Here is a 19,109-nt window from a genome sequence, read left to right on the forward strand (position 1 = left end):
ATAAGTCACGATGATGTGTGATTTGTTATCCTTACTAATCTATACTTCTAGGTTAATATTATAAAGAGGAGAGATTTGGATTTTTGTATGTTTTCGATTCACGTAAAAAGTACTGAGCTGATTTTTAAAATTCTATCACCGTTAATCTGTGAGTAACATAGGCTATATTTTATAATTTTACGCGGACGTAGTCGCGAATCACAGCTAGTATTTCATATATATAATAATTAACTTCAGTATACCGATAGTCATTCTCCAAATTTATTTTACCGTTTGATTTCATAGCAGTATTAAATGAGTAGATTTTACATGAAATGTTTTAGCTCTTTCTGCAGAAAAATATCGGATCAGATAATATTCATAACGTGGCAACACATTAACGAAATAATAGTATATCAAAAACGAATAAGCAAGAATTTAAAACATTGAAGTACACACCAATTTATCCCCTCATTTTTAAATTTAAAGCCGCATTCATGCCCTACTTTTCAATTTAATTACTCGACTCAAAAGCTCTTCTGTGACGGTATTGAATCACTTTGCGTATAACTTCAACTGGTTAACCTACACGGACTTAAATCGGTTAATATTTACCATACAAGACTGTTACCAAGCTACATATAAAATTGAAGGCTTCAGAGTCATTTTGTCTTCTCTTAAATAGAGTTAAATATCTTTAATTAAAGTAGGTATAAGAAATACGCACAAGGTATACGCAACAAAAAAAAAAAAGATAAACAGTGCAGAAAAGAGTACAGACCAAGAGTCTGTAGATGTTGATAAAAAGTTAATGATTAAATAAATAAAAAAATCATAACAATGTTTGATTCTTGTGGAATTCTGAAGACAAATTAATGTTTATTCACTCGCCTTTGATTTAGCAATATAGGTGATGAGAGGTCATAAAAATACAACAAAAACACTCCAGTAAGCATCCAAAAATCAAGCGTAAAAGTCGAAGAACTGATTGCTACTTCAGTAGTTTGTCGTGTTTGACTTAATAAGGTTTTCGCATGACTAATTCCGATTTTAAATATCCTGGATAGAATGACTGTTTGATTATCCTTAGGGTGTACCAGCCCGTGACTGGTGGATCAGTAATAGAAGAGTCTTCAAACATATAAACAAATTAAACTTGATAAATTCTATTGTAACTGTGTAACTCCAGACTCTTATAACGAATTATTTAAAGACTATCTGACGTCTTTTTTTCGGTGGCGACACCGACTAGTTTCGGACCGCCGATGGGTCCGTGGATTGTGGTGGAGGAGTTATAATAATGACTCAAAGTTCAAACTGTTTAACTCCAGACTCTTGATAGTTTTGAAGTATATTGTCATCTCTGTCATTTTATTAGAGAAATAGCCACAACAATATGATTCATGGTGTCGTCTAAAAAGGATAGATATATCCTGATTGAACCTTTTTAACGATTTCTTTAACTCTTTACAATGTTAATATCTTCTTTATTTTTATTTATTTATTTATTTGCTACTTACTATTTTGTGTCTCATTTTGGTATCTACGGTTATTATCGAGTATGTTTTGGTCCTTTTGAAGTCAACAGCAATTATTTGAAATTTCGCAGCTGCACTGTCTCCACATATTTCGGTAAACCAGACGATAAACACCAGAACTAAATTACTACATGCTTTTACGTATTCATAAGTATCTTTATCAAATGCGATGTCAACTCTTTCAATTTATTCCAAAAAGTATTAAAACAATTTTAAGAACGCGCGCAAACCTTGGTGTAAACTATCGCCCAACTGTTTAGTCGCGCTTTTAGCTTATATGGACTACTCGATTTTTAGTTTTGCAACTAAACAATTGAATTAGCTGCGAAACAATCGACAATCGCACAGCAGTTGTACGATAGTTTAGTCAAAGGTGTCCGCTCGATCGAAGGGTGTAAGTGACATAAGACTACGCTAGATTTCGTCCTTGAAAATGATGCTGTAAATAATTCTTTCTGCCTGCCTAATATCTCATAACAGTCGTCTTTTAATTCTAATAATTTTGTGTGGTTTTATTTTTATTTTGTGCGTTACTAATTTGTTCATGTGAGTATGATTTGTTTTCTTATTTTATGGATTTTTTTATACCCTTTTTAACCCTTGTACATAATATTAAACGAAATATGTATAGAAATTAGAATGTAAAGATATGTCTTACTAGATTTTAATATTCACTCTATGCTTCTGAGAATAGATTTCTCGTGAATCAATTTTGTTTAACCTGCCTTTTTAACGTCTAAGTTTATTTTGCATTTCATGATGGAAAGCAGGAAAATTTAGAAAACACCAGATACTTCTAAATTTACTATCAAAATTCTAACTAAATCTTTTTGCAATGTAACACATGTTTGCTTTTGTAACACACTTTAAGATTCCTCAATTTGACCAAAACTATTTGTTTACAGCGATTTACCTGATGAGGATGATAAGAAGACCCCTGTCCTACTTTTAGGAGTCAACAAGATATCAGATTCCCCTTCCTTTGTCAGAAGAAGATCGATAGATTCCCATACTTCGGGTTCCATTAGATTCTTTCGGCCGCCAAAATCAAAATACACAAGAGGACTTCATGGAGACGAAAGATTGGAGAAAATTAGGCAAGATCTCTTAGTTCACAAACATAAGCCTGATAGGTACATTCCAAGTACGACTCATGAGGTGTCAGTACAACCTTCATCCTGCCAAAGACCTTGTCTAAAATTAAGCTGCGTGGGAAATTGTAATTGTGACAGAAAAAAATCTTCGAACAGAGGATCATTCTCTTTTCATAGACCTGATAATCGTCAGTCATCACTTTGTCCATCAGAACCTTACGGCAAACTAGAGGAAAAGAAAGATTATTCAGAAAACGATATCGAATACAAATATACAGAATACATTCCAGATACAGAACCATCGAGTAGCAAACAGACATCGTACAACGTGACACCAAAATCTACAGAACGTAGGCATTTCTTGCTATCGAATTTAAATGAGAGATTTCGCAAAACGCTTAGCTTAGATTCACGTAAAATTGAAACTAATCGTGTCCCTTTAAGTCTGCCTCAGGAACAGCGACCAAAATCTCTAGTTAATACAAGTAATATATGTGTACATCAATTTAAATCTGGTGACCCTTTTATACTACCAACTTTTGATAAAACAAGTCAGCCAAAGAAAAAACGAAAATCATTTTTCTCGCTAGACACATTCTTTGATTCTAAAAAATCTGACACGTCATCCGTCGACGATTACTGTTCCTCTAAGTATAAACGTTTCGAGTTAGAGAGCGATGATTCGCCACTTTTTAGACGTGATATTTCCCAGCAGCAGCAAAGAGAAAAAACTCCTGATTTATTAAATTTACCAGTCATTATAGATTCGGTTCGAAAGAAGCAATCGGAAACGAGACGTCAATTGGATAAGTTAGAAAGCCATTTCTATAAAAGTATAAGCAAAACACAGACTGTTATAGACGCGGTACCGAAAGACGCCACAGACGTACAAGGCCCAAGCGGACATACCAATCATTTATTCGTATACGACGATGACGTAGAATACATTGAACCTATACGAAGTAATTTTACCAGTCAAAGTACCTTAATACTTGACAAGAACATTCCAGGTGAATTTACTTTAAAACCTGATTCAACATTGACTATTAATACTGAGGATACTGACATTAAACTACCAAGTTCTACTGTCTCGCCGAAATCTAATGAGGTGAGGAACTTTGAAAATGATTTAGACAGTATTGGTGCTTATGAAATAGAAGTAAAAGAGGCAGATCTACTAAAAGATAAAAACAAGAATCTGACTATAAAAGTAATGGACAAATCGGTTGATTCGATTGGCAGTTGCTCCCTTGACGTCGATGCTAGTACAGATTTTTCAGGTAAATCGAGATATCGAGCTTGTGTGTTGTCATCTGTATTTGTATAAATAATGTAGCATGTGTATGTGATTGTTGTTATTTCTTATTCTTTGAGAATTTTCTGCATTTTTTAATTTTTATTGTCTATAATTTAAGATGAATTTAATAGCTTCTTGATATAATTTTAACGTTGTTTTCATTTGATGTCTACCTGCATTTTCTTTAATTTTCATTCATTTAATATATTGTTTTTATTTCTTTGTAAAGCCTGTGTTTTCTTTACCTATTCCTGTCTAATAATAATTCAGCTTGCTATGAAATGTAATGAATTAGCGTTTGATTTGAACCGTTGATTTCATGCCTTTTAATGTTTTGTTCTTTGTTTGTCTACTTTTAAAATTCCACGACAGCTAGTAAGCTTCAATCTTATTTTTATTTGTTTTCCGTAACTTGAAGAGTTATTGGATACAAATTAAACCTGTAAATGAAAATTTATTTCACAATGTTCAAACTATATTACCTGTAAATAAAGTTTACGTAAGTCGAGTAGACACTCAATGCAAATAATGCAACTCAACAAACAAAAGAAATATTCACACATATGGGCAAATCGATTCATCGACCTCGATTCAGCCTACGCACTTCTATCTTGCGCGAGCTCGGTCATTGTCGGGCAGCTGTCTATCCGAGCACCAGCTTTAACGTAAAAAAACGTGCTAATTTACGGGCATTCTATAAAAATATTGACGAGCATACCAAATATACGATTTGTAAACATTACTGTGAAGAAACTGTGAATGAGTTAATAAAGATCATTGCGCACCGACCGTGGAACGGAACGCTTCAGAAAAACCGGCCGTTGAGAGGTTCTTCTTGTGACGTTTTGTAAGAAAATTAAAAAGTTTGACATTTGTGATTCATAAATCATAAATTCTGTGTAAAAAATGCTCGTAGTGGATAAAATAAATATTTAACTGTGTGCCTTCTCTCGTGTTTTAAAATATAAAACCGGTAAGTGTATTGCGTTGTCTAACAATTTATTTCTGTCTAATAGACTTTTTGTTTTGATAAAGGGTAGGCTAAAAATCTGTTTTATAATCGAATTTCTCTAATGCAAAATTTCTAATTTATATACCGTGAGTATTACAGATTAAAAAGGGAAATTTAAATTTCGTTATTTACGTTGCTTGCTGCCCATGACATTATGAACGGCCGTGAAACTTTAATCAGACTTGTAAGGAGAGTTTTCATGGTTATAAGTTTATCATTTAATAAATGGTAATATTTTCTGTATTAATACGCTATATTCATTAAGAACAATATGTTACATCTATAAGAGGACAGGTTACGATAGATTATGCGTTAAGTAAAAGTAAACACGCCAAAGACTTACGTCACTATATTCTGTCAAATAAATATAAAATACAATAATAACCGATAATAACAATGACATAAGGATGGATTTTCTATATTTATTCTAAACCAAAGGTTTATTATCTTCACCAAAGATGAACTGCACATTTTATGCAAAAAGTTCAACATGTTTCCGATGAATCTTTTTCTTATGTAAATTTATCATATTAGTTATCCAAATGATATAATATCACTTTACTTCACTTACAATTTTCACAAAACATGCTTACACTAATATAAATGTGACTGTTTGAATGCTTAGATGTTTATTTTTAAATATCTTCAAAATAACTTAACTGCACTTAATGAACTTGAATGATTTGGCACTCTTGTAGAACATAGTCTGGAAGAACACATAAGATTATTAATGTTTTTTTTTTAATTGGAGTGGAAGACCTCGCAGGCTAAAGCAAATGATAAAAAGAAATTGTCACTGCATATTATTCAGTTTTCTGTATATATGTTTATAATTGAATGCTTCACTTTGAAGTATAAGGAAATTAATGGAATAAAATACTTTGGTATATATTTTTTTCCTTCATAATGATTCCCCTTTTGATAAACCCGATATATTGATTTGTACTTTACGGAGCTTTAGCATTACATTGATAATATTTATTCATTCATAATAAATAGTATATTATTTATAACACGGCTAAAACTCACGTGAGAACTTTCGGTGTATGCACCAACCAGTTTCAAATCCGTAGGGGGTCCTTCAGGGTGAGTGGATGCCGGTTATAAATAATATAGTATAATGTCTCACGAAAGTTTTAATAATATAATAAATAGTTTTATTTTAGCTTGCAATTAACCTATATTTTATTTAAATTCCATGTTTTCTAGACAAATTGTAATAATACATGAGTTATTTTATATTGGGTAAGATACTGCCTAGTTTTTATTTCTTTTTAATCTCTATTTTTACTCTCATTTTTAAAAACAAACTGAAAAGTGGTTGGAAGCAGTTTTTGCATAATCTTTTCAAGCTTGATAAGATAAATTAATCTATTTTTTATGCTAATCAATGTCAGTTTTTGCTAAATGTGTTTAGTTATTGCTTAACCTGTACATAATATTGCAGTTTTTGTGTATACTGCAATTTGTATGTATAATGTGTGATTATTTTTTATGCTTTGAAATTACATGTAAGTTAACATTCCACTTTTTAACTTTATATTAATGTTTTGTTATATTGATATACCCGCTTATGTTTTAGCTACATTTTCAGTAGAATAGTGTAGTTTATGTATGTTTAATGTTCATAAGATACAAGTTGTTTACAATTGGGTTGTATTAGTTCCTGTTTCAGTACAGTGAATATGGTCCATGCAATTTTATATTTGTATAAACTATGACAGTATAGAGTTATGTCATTTTGTATTTATTTCTATACATAGTTGTGTATTAGTTCAACTGTCATTGCCTAGGCTCAGTCTAGAGGGGGCAGCTACCATTAATATGGTCTTATTTGAAGTAGTTTTTATATCTATTTTACATTCTGCTATCCTGTAGAGGGGAGATTGATATTGAAGTCTATTATTTGACAATTCTATTATCAATTTTGAATAGTATTGGCCGGTTGAAAGATTTTGTTTTCTTTTTAATAATATTTTTAAATGACATACACCATATACTACGAAACTTATATAAGAAAAACATTGGAATGTTCAATCACTTATATCACTATAAACAAGCCAAATATGGTTACTTTCTCCAACATCAAGTATTAAGTTATTTGTGTCAATTATTTCTTGTGCAAAAATTTAAATAAGTAATATTTATTAAGTCTATGTATGTATTTTCATACTTAATTTCTCTTAGTATACATTATAGGTCATGTCTTAAATTCACCACCATGTGTAGAGTTTATTAGGTTTCTGAAAACTTTATGAGATTGTATTATTAGACATTGTGATTACTTTTTTTATTTAAAAAAAAGAGGCTTAATACAATAAAATCCTTATGCTGACATAATATGATGATAAAAATTATATTCATTCCGATTAAATGGTTTCTTTTTTTGAAATTTCAGATACCACATCTGGAAGCTTGAATCTCCTGACGCCGTCGTCAACAAATAGCCGCATCAGAGACTTCACATCTCGTATACAGGAAAGGGCGGGCTCCACGCTGCAGCCGAGCTACCAGCCGACACCCACTCTCACACCCTCCAGGACACCAGACGACGTGACACCAACGCCCAAGAAAGACAATCTATTAAAACCACCACCCAAGCTCTATGTTGATTCCGGCAGCCACAGATCACGCGCACAACAAAAGAAACGTGAAGAGCTACCACAAAAGAAACCTAGTTATCTAAACCTAGCTTGCTCGGTCAACGGCTATACAAATCTAACAACATATGACTCCAAACTAAGACAAGACATCAACAAGAGCCGAGAAGCATCGCCAATAAGACCAATTACGCACACGTACCAATACAAGAGCGAAAACAATTCGTTACTTGTACCGGTTCCTATCAGCGCAAACAAACTGCTTGTACCTACCTTCATTCCTCATGATACTGAAGCTGATTTGACAAAGAAATCGCCTTCAAAGGCGCACAAAGATCCTTACATGTCGTCACCGTCCCATGCCTACATGGCCGCAGAGAATAAACAACTAAAAAACGACTTCCTAGGCTCCAGTATGACAACCACAACTACTAGGACATATGTATCTAACGAAAATAAAAATTTCGCCGCATCAATGCTACACAAAGACGAAGTTGATAATGCAAAAGATATCAGTTTTAAATCAAGTTATTCGGAATCTAATTTTAGACAATCAATTACAACGAATGGGAAGGACTCACGATTTAGTGCTGAATCTTATACAATATCTTCCAATGGTATGTCTAAAAGGGTTGAAATTACTAAAGAAAATGGTGAAAAACTAACAAGTCCTATGAAGAGTTTTATCCAACAACGTGTAGAAAGACTGTACGGGCCGGGAGCGTTAGCACAAGGATTCTTCAATCAGAAACGACATAAATTTACAAGTCAAAGTGACGGGGAGTGGTCGAAAGTGTTAACGGAGAAATCATTAAATTGTCCAGACAGATGTCTCGGTCCGAGGAAATCCTGTAGCAATATTGAGAATGAGGATATGTTTTCTAGTCCTAAAGAATCGGACTCGAGTGTTTTACCAGTTTTAAGACATTTACGACCTGAGTTCCGAGCACAACTTCCTATACTGTCTCCTAAGAAAAGCTTAAAATGTGACCTATCCCCTCAAAAGGATGAAAACATTCCAAAGCCGGATAAGACTGATATTGAAGTTGAAGATAAAATAAGTGATGTGTTGGTAACAAATGGTGTATCTGTGATTACTTTAGACGATGACAAGGAAGTGGCAAATGACTCAGTGAACGGCAGTGCAAGTGTGAATGGTGCTGACAAAGTTAACGGAGATGTTATTAAAGATGCCCATTATTTCTTAGATCTGGAAAAGAAGGAGACGGAGCGACTTATTGCACTTGCAATCACTGCTGAAAAGGAATTGGAGAATTTACAGGTATGTCTAAACTGTATTTATTTCCGCACAGGAGAAATCACTTGTACAACATTCTATTATTCACATTTTTTTTTTAACTTTTTATTTACTTACCATATATTATTAATGTTGTAGAATGACGAGAACATCAGCGAGGAGGTATTTGGGTTACTGCGAGCTGCGTCCGGCAAAGCCCGTCTATTGGCCACGCAGAAGATGCAACAATTTGAAGGTAAACTTTTAGAATATCATTTAATTGTAATTTACAGCTTATAGTAATACTAGTATACTACTTTCTAAAAGATAATTAATATTTAGCTTTTTAATGGTGTAAGAATTTTTGAAATCGGCCCAGTAGTTTTTGATTTATTTCAATATATGTAAAAATACAAATCTATAAAGAGGAATCTTTATAAAGTAAAGATAAGCTCTCTGAGTAAATGACAAATATATCCACCATCTTCATATATGACATAAAATTACAGGCCTCTGTTACAACAACATCAACGAGCGTCAGGACGAGCCTTTCCCCACGACGTTACAGGACCTGCAGGGCTTCTGGGACATGGTCCTTCTGCAGGTGCGCAACGTGGACGCACTCTACCAACACATCGCCAACGTTAAAGCCAATGGATGGAAAGAGGTAAATAAACCTTGTTACTTTTCTACAATCTTTTCAGATAGTAAAATGCTGTGTGTTTCTTTACCACCTTGTACTAAATTGTCAAAAACTAATCAAATATCTATATAAATAAATGTCTCACTCTTCCGCTTTCTCTCTCCCCCTCACTCACTCACTCTCTCCCACTCCCTCACACGCACTCTCTCTCCCTCTCTAACTCCTAAAGAACTGAAAGGATGTCAATGAAATGTGGCACAGATGTAGAAAATAGACTAAAAGATAACATAGGCTATTAAGTTTTTATTTGTGTATAGAAGCAATGGAATAAGTTATTATTATCATCACGAAAGTCTCTTACTCCTTCAACAAATGTTAACAGATCATTAGTAAAGTAAGTGCAAAAATCACACCTTTTTTGGTATCGGGGGAAATCTTCAAAAGATATGTATAGGGGAAGCCTTCTGGGGGCAGACGGGGATTGTGGGGTTAGATCCACTAAAATTCCTTCGATGGTCAGCCTCTAGTGCAATAGAAGGAGGTTCCGGGATCTCAGTGGATCTCACCGGAACAAAAAATCACACTTAGGCTCAGAGTCCTTTAATGGGGTATATTGAGCTGATTATGATTGTAAATTTCCTGGACTGCAAGACTATTTAAGATTTCTAAGAAAATACAATAAGTAATTAGTGAATCAACACAAAAACTGTATATTCCAGGTAGCATCGCCGGTATCGAAGCCAGCGAGCACGCAGCCCCGCGGGCGAGCGCGCGCTGCTCGCGGCAACAACGAGAAGTCTCAGAAAGCGAAGCTCGCGGCGGAGAAACGTGAGGCGGACCGCAAGGCGATGTTGGAACATAGGAGGTACGGTCCAAAAATTTGATCAAAAAAGTTATTTACCATCAAATTTAATAGTGCTCAAGCTCTGGTTTATTTACTAGCTGTTTCCATGCGCATGAAATTATAAATACTTTACTTAATTCTATTTTATTTCTTATTTATGGCTCTCCCTCAGAGGATTGGGCCAGTGTCAAGTGCTTGTGGTTTTATTCTAATTGGGCAGAGACTGGAAACAAAACCCTGCTTATGGAGATATTTTCTGCTTACGAAAATGTTGGTGGAGGTAGAAGCGGTCTAAAGATTTTAAAAAACTTTATTGCTTTCATTTGTCAAATTCTCAATTCCAAATGTCAAAATAACCGTTAGCATAATAACCTTGCTTCCTTAATGTTGGCAATTTGGTTTATGGTCTCTTTCCCACATGAAGGTTTTTTCTAATTAATTTACCCCGCTAAGTTTAATAACGTAAAAATATATCCTAAAGTATGTCCAAAGTGTACAGCTTAATATATGGAAATATTGTATTGCTTGCAGACGCATGGCTCGCGAGCGGCAGCAGGCCCGAGTTGACCCCGCCGCCGCGCAACCCGCACACACACACCCAGACGGCGCTGCAACACAGGTTACTAACACATTATAACACACAACTTCGACTAAACAATCGCACAACTGTTTAGTCGCGCTTGATTCCTTTGAGCTTATATGGAGGTACACTACCCGATGTTTTGTGTCGCAACTTAACGGTTGAAAGCAGTTGTGCGATAGTTTAGAGTTATGCGCACTCTAAAATAATTGATTTATTTAGATAACAAAGATCCATAAAGCGTTATTAAGTTTATAAATATTGTTTTATTGAGAAAATGAAGCCATCCTTAACTTATATTGGTAGCTGTCACTTCGCTATATCCACGATTAGCTCATTTACAACTATTTATGATATAAATTTGTTCTTCATTCTATTTTCTAAATTCTAATTTCCATACATCTCTATCAACTGTCATATCTGAATACTCCTCCACTCCTTTCTTAAGCATATCCTCTTTCACACAATCCATCCATACTTTATTCGGTCTTCCTCTTTGTAGCCATCCACATTCATTCTTAACACTTTCTGGTTTATGTCCCCATCGTCGCATAACATGTCCATACCACGCTAACCTTTTGCTTCTCAATTTCTCCACCACTGGCGCTACTTCCAAACTTCCTCTAATGTACACATTATTAACTTTTTCAATAAACTATATAATGTTCTTTATTTCAGGAGGTTGAAATATTTGTAGGCAAAAGCAACAAACCCGATAAAGTTGTGTCACAGACAGACAGCACAAGCAACTTGTCCGGGGAGTCGGTGCAACTCAGCTGATTTACTTGAATTTATTATATTGTAATGCTTTGATAAACCTCGGTCCCTTATCACACTCAGACTCGTTTAATGACCACTTAAACAGCACCTTAGTGTAGATTTTACTAAATCTACGCAAAGGTACTCGATTAGTGGTCCTTTAACAATTTTGAGTATGGTATTATGTTGCCTGGAATGAATTAATAACATTATTTTACATTATTTCTTTTATTAAATGACAAATCTTGTGAAGTAATTTATTTAATCTAGTTTTATATTTTTTTATTTATTTTTTAAACTCAATTTTATGATGTCAATTGTTTCGTATTTTAAAGCAAAAAGAAATGAAGCTGTGAATTTTTAAATTAAATTGTTTGTTCCAAGGCAATATAATAAAATATAAATCCATGATTGATAGATTAATATAATAATTTCGGCTCAATAATAAATGATAGTGATAATTCTTTTAAGATTTTTTGTATCTGTTGTCCTCAATGTGTATTTTAAGTAAATATTAACCGACATTAAATACTTGGCAAATATTGGAACTAACATTTAATATGTACAAATAATTTTGCCCAATAACTTAGCGTCTATCGTGTAAGTCTTTCGAATTGTAATTTATATGTAATTGGGAGAAATGTTATGTTAGTTTAGTGTTATGTAATATACAGGATACTCAAATACATTAAATTTATAATATTCTCCTCTATTTCTAATTTTATTTTATTATTTTTATGTTTAAATTACTTATGTCTGAATAAATTATTTTTAATCAAACGTTTCGTTTTTTTATTTTTTTTTATATGATTTATTAGCAATCATGTATGGTTATTATTTCCTGCAAATATAAAATTACTTAGTCCAATAAATATTCATAGAATATTACACCCATTATTTGTATTCTAAGTAAAAGAAAAAAAATCCTCATATAGGTACTATTTATAATGTCTAGCTTTAATTTAACCGCTTCTAAAATTGATATAAGTCATTAGTAAAAAAGCTATTTGTTCTAGGGAATTCTGTTGAATATACGTAAGTATAATATGACAAAATAAGGCTACTTTACACTTGTTACTTTTAATATATTAGTGATATTTTAAAGAGGTAATTAATTTTTAGGATACATCCACAGCCATAATTAATCAAAGCTCAAGTAATAACTTATTTGCATGTCTTTAATACCAATGTTAAATGACCATTTGAAATACTACTTGAGCAATAATTAGGATTTCTATATAAAAAGTTGATCCAGGCATGTTTGAATAATTCCTTATTATACTGCAAATGATCTTAAAAAAGGTAAAAAAAATCGCTTGGAATTTTACAATTCAAAGTAATTTTGTAATCAATATTTAACCGCTGCCAGAACGTCTTAAGACTGCAGATTTTTAATAAACAACGAGGGAAGTGGCTGTTTTATTTAATATTGAATTTTATTGGCCTTTGTTATTGTTGTGTTATAAAAATAATGCACATATTTATTATAAATGTTATGTGTATTGCGAAATTTATTTTTTCTTATGTGAATTGTTTGTTCTTGTTTATCCTACATGAAATGCAGTCTATTGGGCAGATATATAACTAAACTAGAATATTGGACCTTTTATGAGAGTTCTTTTACATACGTAAATTTTAATCTAGACAAAAATATGTAACGATTATTGTAATATCAATGAATAGGTTAGAATATTAGTCTAGACATGTATTCGATTATAAAACATTAAGAAGCTTTCCTATATTATAAACGAATTTATCAAGAGAATTAATGATATAGAAGAATTTCATATTCACATAATTTGGTATGGCAACTTTTACACTTCTTTTTTTCCTATATTCTCAGGCTCAGTGTTACCCTTGGTAACTTGGTGTAACCATAATTTTATAAATGAGTTTTTCTGCTCTTGTTACATATATGTCGTTTTTTATTTACTTATTCATAAAAATACTTTAGTTTTCTTCGAAAAAACCTTATATTATTGTGTTTGTGCTCTAAGTTGGTAATCTGGTTTAACACAATACTCACATTCTTTAGAAATGAAATTTTAAAAACTTTCTCTTTGTTTTGTTGTAAAAACACTTTTATTGTAAAAAAAAATACGTTATTTCTTTTTATTATCTTACAATAAAGTCGTCATTATTATGCTCTATTTTGTTTTATTTTATTGCCCAAAGTCCTACAATACCTTATAATAAAAATCTGGTTACAAAAATGGTGTGAAGTGAATGTAGTAAATTCGGAATAAGACAAATGAAAAGAAATCTAGACAAATAGTAGAAAATGAAATTAAAGATGGTAAGATTTTGTAGAAAGGAATTATATACTTATACTTTCCTCATGCCCATTTAGACATGGTCAGTAGCACTCAATTACTGGACTGGCAATCAACTGGCATATTGTAAACACTAAGCGACGCCAGAGATACCAAGGGATACCACGTAATTTATGACTGGCCGAATAATTGTCCAACTGTACTGGCCAAGTGTGAACGGGGCATAAATCCTAACCCTACATAAAGAAAAGGACAGGGAAATGACGTACTCAACTTATCATTTAAATGTTATAGATAATTTCATTTTTAAATAGCAGTTAATTTAATAAGATCCTGATTATTTATGATTTTCGTTATTAAATTTTTTAACTTTTACTTTCATAGACAATATTTTTCAGCGAAAAGGAACGCATCGGTAAAAATAACGCTGTGTTTATGGTTTGACAAGCAATGTCTCAATGTCCGATATTTTATCAAATCTTTTTTAGTTATTAAATTATTTGTAGTATAAAAATAAATAAGAACCATTAATTTATTACCAAAATATTATTTTAATGTTAGTGTTAATTTATTTCAGTAATTAATACAGAAACAATTTAAAAAGTACAAAAATTATGTGATTAGTTTCCGCGTGTTTCCTTCCCGCGCACATCGTGCAAGGTGGAAGTTGGTCATGGTCGTCCGCCAAACGGAAAGCCGCCATGATGGCTTTCTGCAAAGTACGCTCAATATGTAAAGTTTCGTTATTGTTTTTCATTAATTGTGACTGAGTGCGTGCAAAAATTAACCATGGGAACGAACTAGAGTGTGCAAAGTGCAGTTTACGGTCCTTAAGGACCTCCTAGAGAAGCTATAAAGTGATTTATTAGTGCATTTTTGTGTCGACGCTAGCGTGTTTTGTTCTGTCAACAAAATGTCGAAGCTCTCGTTTAGGGCGAGGGCCCTAGATGCGTCGAAACCAATGCCTATATATCTCGCCGAGGAGCTTCCGGATTTACCGGACTACTCGGCGATTAATCGTGCCGTGCCTCAAATGCCCTCTGGGATGGAAAAAGAGGAAGAAAGTGTAAGTATTTTGCGCATTTAGGTATTAAGTCATCCAACTACTGTGTGTCGGCCATTATGTTTGTGTTTCGTATTCTTACCGCCAGGGGCGTTATTTTTCGGATTCAACATATTTTCGGAAATAAATCATTAATAGATCAACGTACGGGTCTGATATTTAAATTGTGTGGATAAAATTAAATAAGGAACTTAAAAAATAGCTAATCCTACTTTGTACACGTGTATTTAAATTTATGTCAAAATTTCGCGCGCTATGTGCACATGGTCATTCATTGTACACCTAGGAGCTCCACAGTCGTACGCGATGCTGTTTTCTCGTGACTTACTGTATTGGGAACGTTTTATATATGAAATATGATGTGTATTTAACACACGAGTGTAAGAATAATAAACAAAAAGTTGTTTGGCAATGTCGTCATATGTTATTTGTTTACAAACAATGCGTGTGCCGGTACGCGATGAGTTACAAAATATACTCTCATCTTTATTTATGTTAAGCCTTTATCTACAACTCAATTCTAAGTATTACTAGGACATAATATTGCTGTGAACTTCTATACCTTTAATAATTTTTAAAACGATTCAATAATAATTATTAAAAAGCATTAGTAATATTCTTGTAAGTAAAGTAATGTAGGTATTATTAAAACGGTTCAAATAATTATCTGTAAAAATTCTGATAATTAAATAAATGGCTCAACTTAAGTATTAGACTATTATTAAATTTGGTATAAGTGATTATGTATAATTAATGTTTTTTCTAATGTTAACATGAATTAATGTAATTTTCAACTAGTTGATTATAAAAAAAGCTATTTGCTTTTACATTTATTTTAAACTAAATAATTTTTAAAACATTCTAGAGTGAATTAAATCGGGGCTCTGCAGTTTAGATTTTTCATCAAAATATTCTAGCAAGGAAAACAGCCATTAGTTCAAGGTTTAGTTTATTTTAATAGACCAGTGTCAATATTAACAATTTATTAAAAACAATTAGTTGTTTTACTAGTTGTTAAACTAAATTACATGTTAAATAAAACTAAAATGCAACCAGGTTTGATTACATAAAATTTTAATTTGCAATGGATTTGGCATAAGTCTGCAACAGTTTCTCAGTTGCTGTATACTTTTATGTGATGTGAAGACATAGGATATGTATCTTAAAATGTAGGTAATGTGGTAGAGATGAAAAGGGTGTTGCTGCCCAGCATTGCTGCGAATGGAAATCTATATAATCTGTCTTCATGTATAAATACAATTTTATTGATAACAGCAAGTGAAATAAGCTAAATCCACAATCTATTTATGGGCCTGAGTTGTGTTGTTGATTATATAGTCTTCTAGCTGTTGCTCACGGTTTCATCTGTGTGAAATTAAAAAAACATGGTCTATGTTACTTGCAGATAAATGACCTTTCTAACAATGAAAGAATTATTAAAATTGGCCTAGTAGTTTTTATATGAGTCGAATACAAACAAAAGTCCAAAAATACAAATCTTTCCTCCTTATATCGGTACTATAGGTTTTTGTTTCATAAAAATTTATCAATATCTTAAATGACTATATACTGAAAATAATCTTGAATACTTTGTTTTGTGCTGCTTGCAATGCTAGACATCAAAGTATGAGGGATTTTGAAGGTTTAGTATAGCCTTATCATTTGAGACAAACTTAAGTGATGTTTGAGTATATGGCTGGTAGACTCTGAACATCTAAATGCTGCCGAATGCTGTGTTTTATACTTAATTGAACTTAGAAGTGATGTAAAGGTGTATTTGAATGTAGAAACTTTGTTACTGCAATACAATTTTTAAATTGTTTTCCTCAAATTTTTAATAATCTATGGTACCCATAAACATATATTTTGTAAAGGTTTTAAATGTCAGTGGTTAAGTAAATCCTGGGGCGAATAAATATCTTAATTAATTAGGAATTTATAATTGGCCAGGTTTAATACTTTTTTCAAAGTGGTCTTATTTATGATAATATTTCTGTTATGAATATTATTTATTATACTTTGATGGCACAACACAACTTGTGTTCAGGTTAATTCGGTGATATGAAAATATCATTTTTGGTAGGTAGATGGAATTTTTAAAATAAAAAATGTATGTTTGAAGTAAACACTTAACAATTCATAACTTACTTTAAATTAACATCAGATCAGATAATCAAATATTTTCAATAATTTTCTTATTTTCTTTAATATGAACGTTAAATGTCACTTAAAACATTTTGTGTGGGTTTTATAGACGAAATCAGCGACAAAATTTTTTGCCGTTAATTCGAATATCAAGTTTGGCAACAAGCAGTTTTGACTTTCGTTAAGCTAAACTTTACTTTAATAATAAATACAAGAATAAGGGATGTTTGGAGGCGTGGAGGGAAGTCTGGCATACAAAACATGTCAATTTATATTCATTCGGAATTACCTGCCTTGCTCGCCGGATGCTAATGCCATTCAAACCTTACTAAGTTAATGCATCGTCGACTAGACCCGAGCAGGCGATTCCTAGAAATGTTGTATAACTTTGGGACTAGTGATGTCATAGCAAAAGAATTACTTTGCTTATTATGTTCGTGCAGAAATATATACGTGTACGAAATAGTGCAGATTAATTTATTTCTCTTGGGACGTCGCGTAAAAAACTAGTCGGAGAGGATTCCTACAGAATAGAATGTTTATGACTCTTTGGAGCGTTTCCTTCGAGATAGCTTGATATTTTGTCCGTTCTGTACCTATATCATATCTATGTATATTATTTATTGTAATATTAGCTTTTGCCTGCGATTCCGTCTGCGAGAATTAAAAAATAAGTTCAGTAAGTAGCCAATGTGTTCTTCCAGACTATGCTCTACTTTTATGCTAAATTTCATTGTTTATTGCAAAATTTTATTGAACCTGACAATATTTACATGATGCAAACACCAACGCGAAGATCCTTTTAAGAGATGGTCATTTCTGAGAACTAAACAACCGCTAATATGCTTAAGTGCTATTAAGCAGTTGATTGATTTAACCTGTTATACGATATTTTATGTACCATAGATAAATAAAAATAACAGTATCATTTTGTTCATCTATACTAATATTATAAAGAGGAAAGATTTGTATTTTTATTTTTGTATGTATTGAAATAACTCAAAAATTACTGAACCTATTTCAAAAATTCTTGCACCGTTAAAGCTATGTTATTGCCGAGTAACATAGGCAATGTTGTTATTTAATTTTTTTTAATTTTCACGCGGGTTAAGTCGCGACTAAACTTGTAAATTAGTATGACGGAATTTTATCTGGGGTTAAATGTGTTATTGGTTTTCCCCAAAACAATTAAGATTGTTCTTAAAAATCAAAAGTCATCGTGACGAATAAGCTAGACATTTGACTAAATTCGTATGAATTGCTTAATCGCGAAATATCTTCGAGATGTTCGACGTCGAACGTTCGATAGAATTCTCTAGCAGTATTTTACAAGTCCCCTATGACACATCAGTCGGAATTTCGTTGAGTGCTGGCATAGCACCTAACCTTGGTGCGAGAGTTGGTTCTGCAAAACATTACTTCTGCATTTTGAGTAAAACGTATTTCCGATGTCATTTGTGTCATGTCAATCTATCACTACAACTGATAATTGACCATTAAGAAATATTACAGTACCAACAGGTGTGATTTTATAGAAGATGGCATAAGAGCAAAGCCTATAGTAATCTGCAAAATGTTAAAAAGTAGCAGATGCATTGTCTAACTCTAAATGGACAGCGGACAGGAAATACAGAATATACGGGGGATGGGACAAATCCATTTCACTTCATTCTTTTCATATAAGGAAAGTGTAGGAAGAGAACTAGAATTTGGTCTCCACACAACGGCAATTAATGCTGATTTTTACTCTACCATTGTATCTACAATCGAAAGATACTAGGCCAATGCTATTATTTCGTCCTCATTTTTTTACACTTTTTCTATGCCCTTTATTGAGCTAAAAATACGATAAACAATGCGGCCTTATCGTAACAAAGTGTTCTGTCATCGGATGCCGTTAGGTTCATTGGTACACGTCACTCTCGATAGTGACGTGGCGGGGGCTAGGTCAATTTAGTATTATCACAGTGGATGCGTTAATGGCTATATGTAACGAGTTGCATTACGAATCTTACTTCCGTGATGTTAAGGTTTATTCTGTCTTG

General features: G+C 32.6%; 2 protein-coding genes across 2 annotated transcripts in view; both read left to right on the forward strand.

Moving 5' to 3' along the window:
* LOC106101791 overlaps positions 1-12,360 on the forward strand; it is a gene marked incomplete at its 5' end in the record, with an annotated part of 24,643 nt that extends 12,283 nt beyond the window's left edge. Inside the window, 7 exons of the mRNA XM_013281127.1 lie at positions 2,423-3,891; positions 7,319-8,802; positions 8,917-9,013; positions 9,267-9,424; positions 10,120-10,265; positions 10,776-10,863; positions 11,503-12,360. Of these exons, the coding sequence (XP_013136581.1) occupies positions 2,423-3,891; positions 7,319-8,802; positions 8,917-9,013; positions 9,267-9,424; positions 10,120-10,265; positions 10,776-10,863; positions 11,503-11,604 (3,544 nt within the window). The remainder of the gene's footprint in view (positions 1-2,422; positions 3,892-7,318; positions 8,803-8,916; positions 9,014-9,266; positions 9,425-10,119; positions 10,266-10,775; positions 10,864-11,502) is intronic.
* Positions 12,361-14,471: 2,111 nt separating this feature from the next.
* Positions 14,472-19,109, forward strand: part of LOC106101792 (enhancer of polycomb homolog 1) — a 60,966-nt gene continuing 56,328 nt past the window's right edge. The window contains exon 1 of the mRNA XM_013281128.1: positions 14,472-14,922. Coding sequence (XP_013136582.1) covers positions 14,770-14,922 — 153 coding nt within the window. The 5' untranslated portion in view covers positions 14,472-14,769. The remainder of the gene's footprint in view (positions 14,923-19,109) is intronic.

Source organism: Papilio polytes, unplaced genomic scaffold, assembly GCF_000836215.1.
Source record: "Papilio polytes unplaced genomic scaffold, Ppol_1.0 DF823935.1, whole genome shotgun sequence".
NCBI classification, from domain to species: domain Eukaryota; kingdom Metazoa; phylum Arthropoda; class Insecta; order Lepidoptera; family Papilionidae; genus Papilio; species Papilio polytes.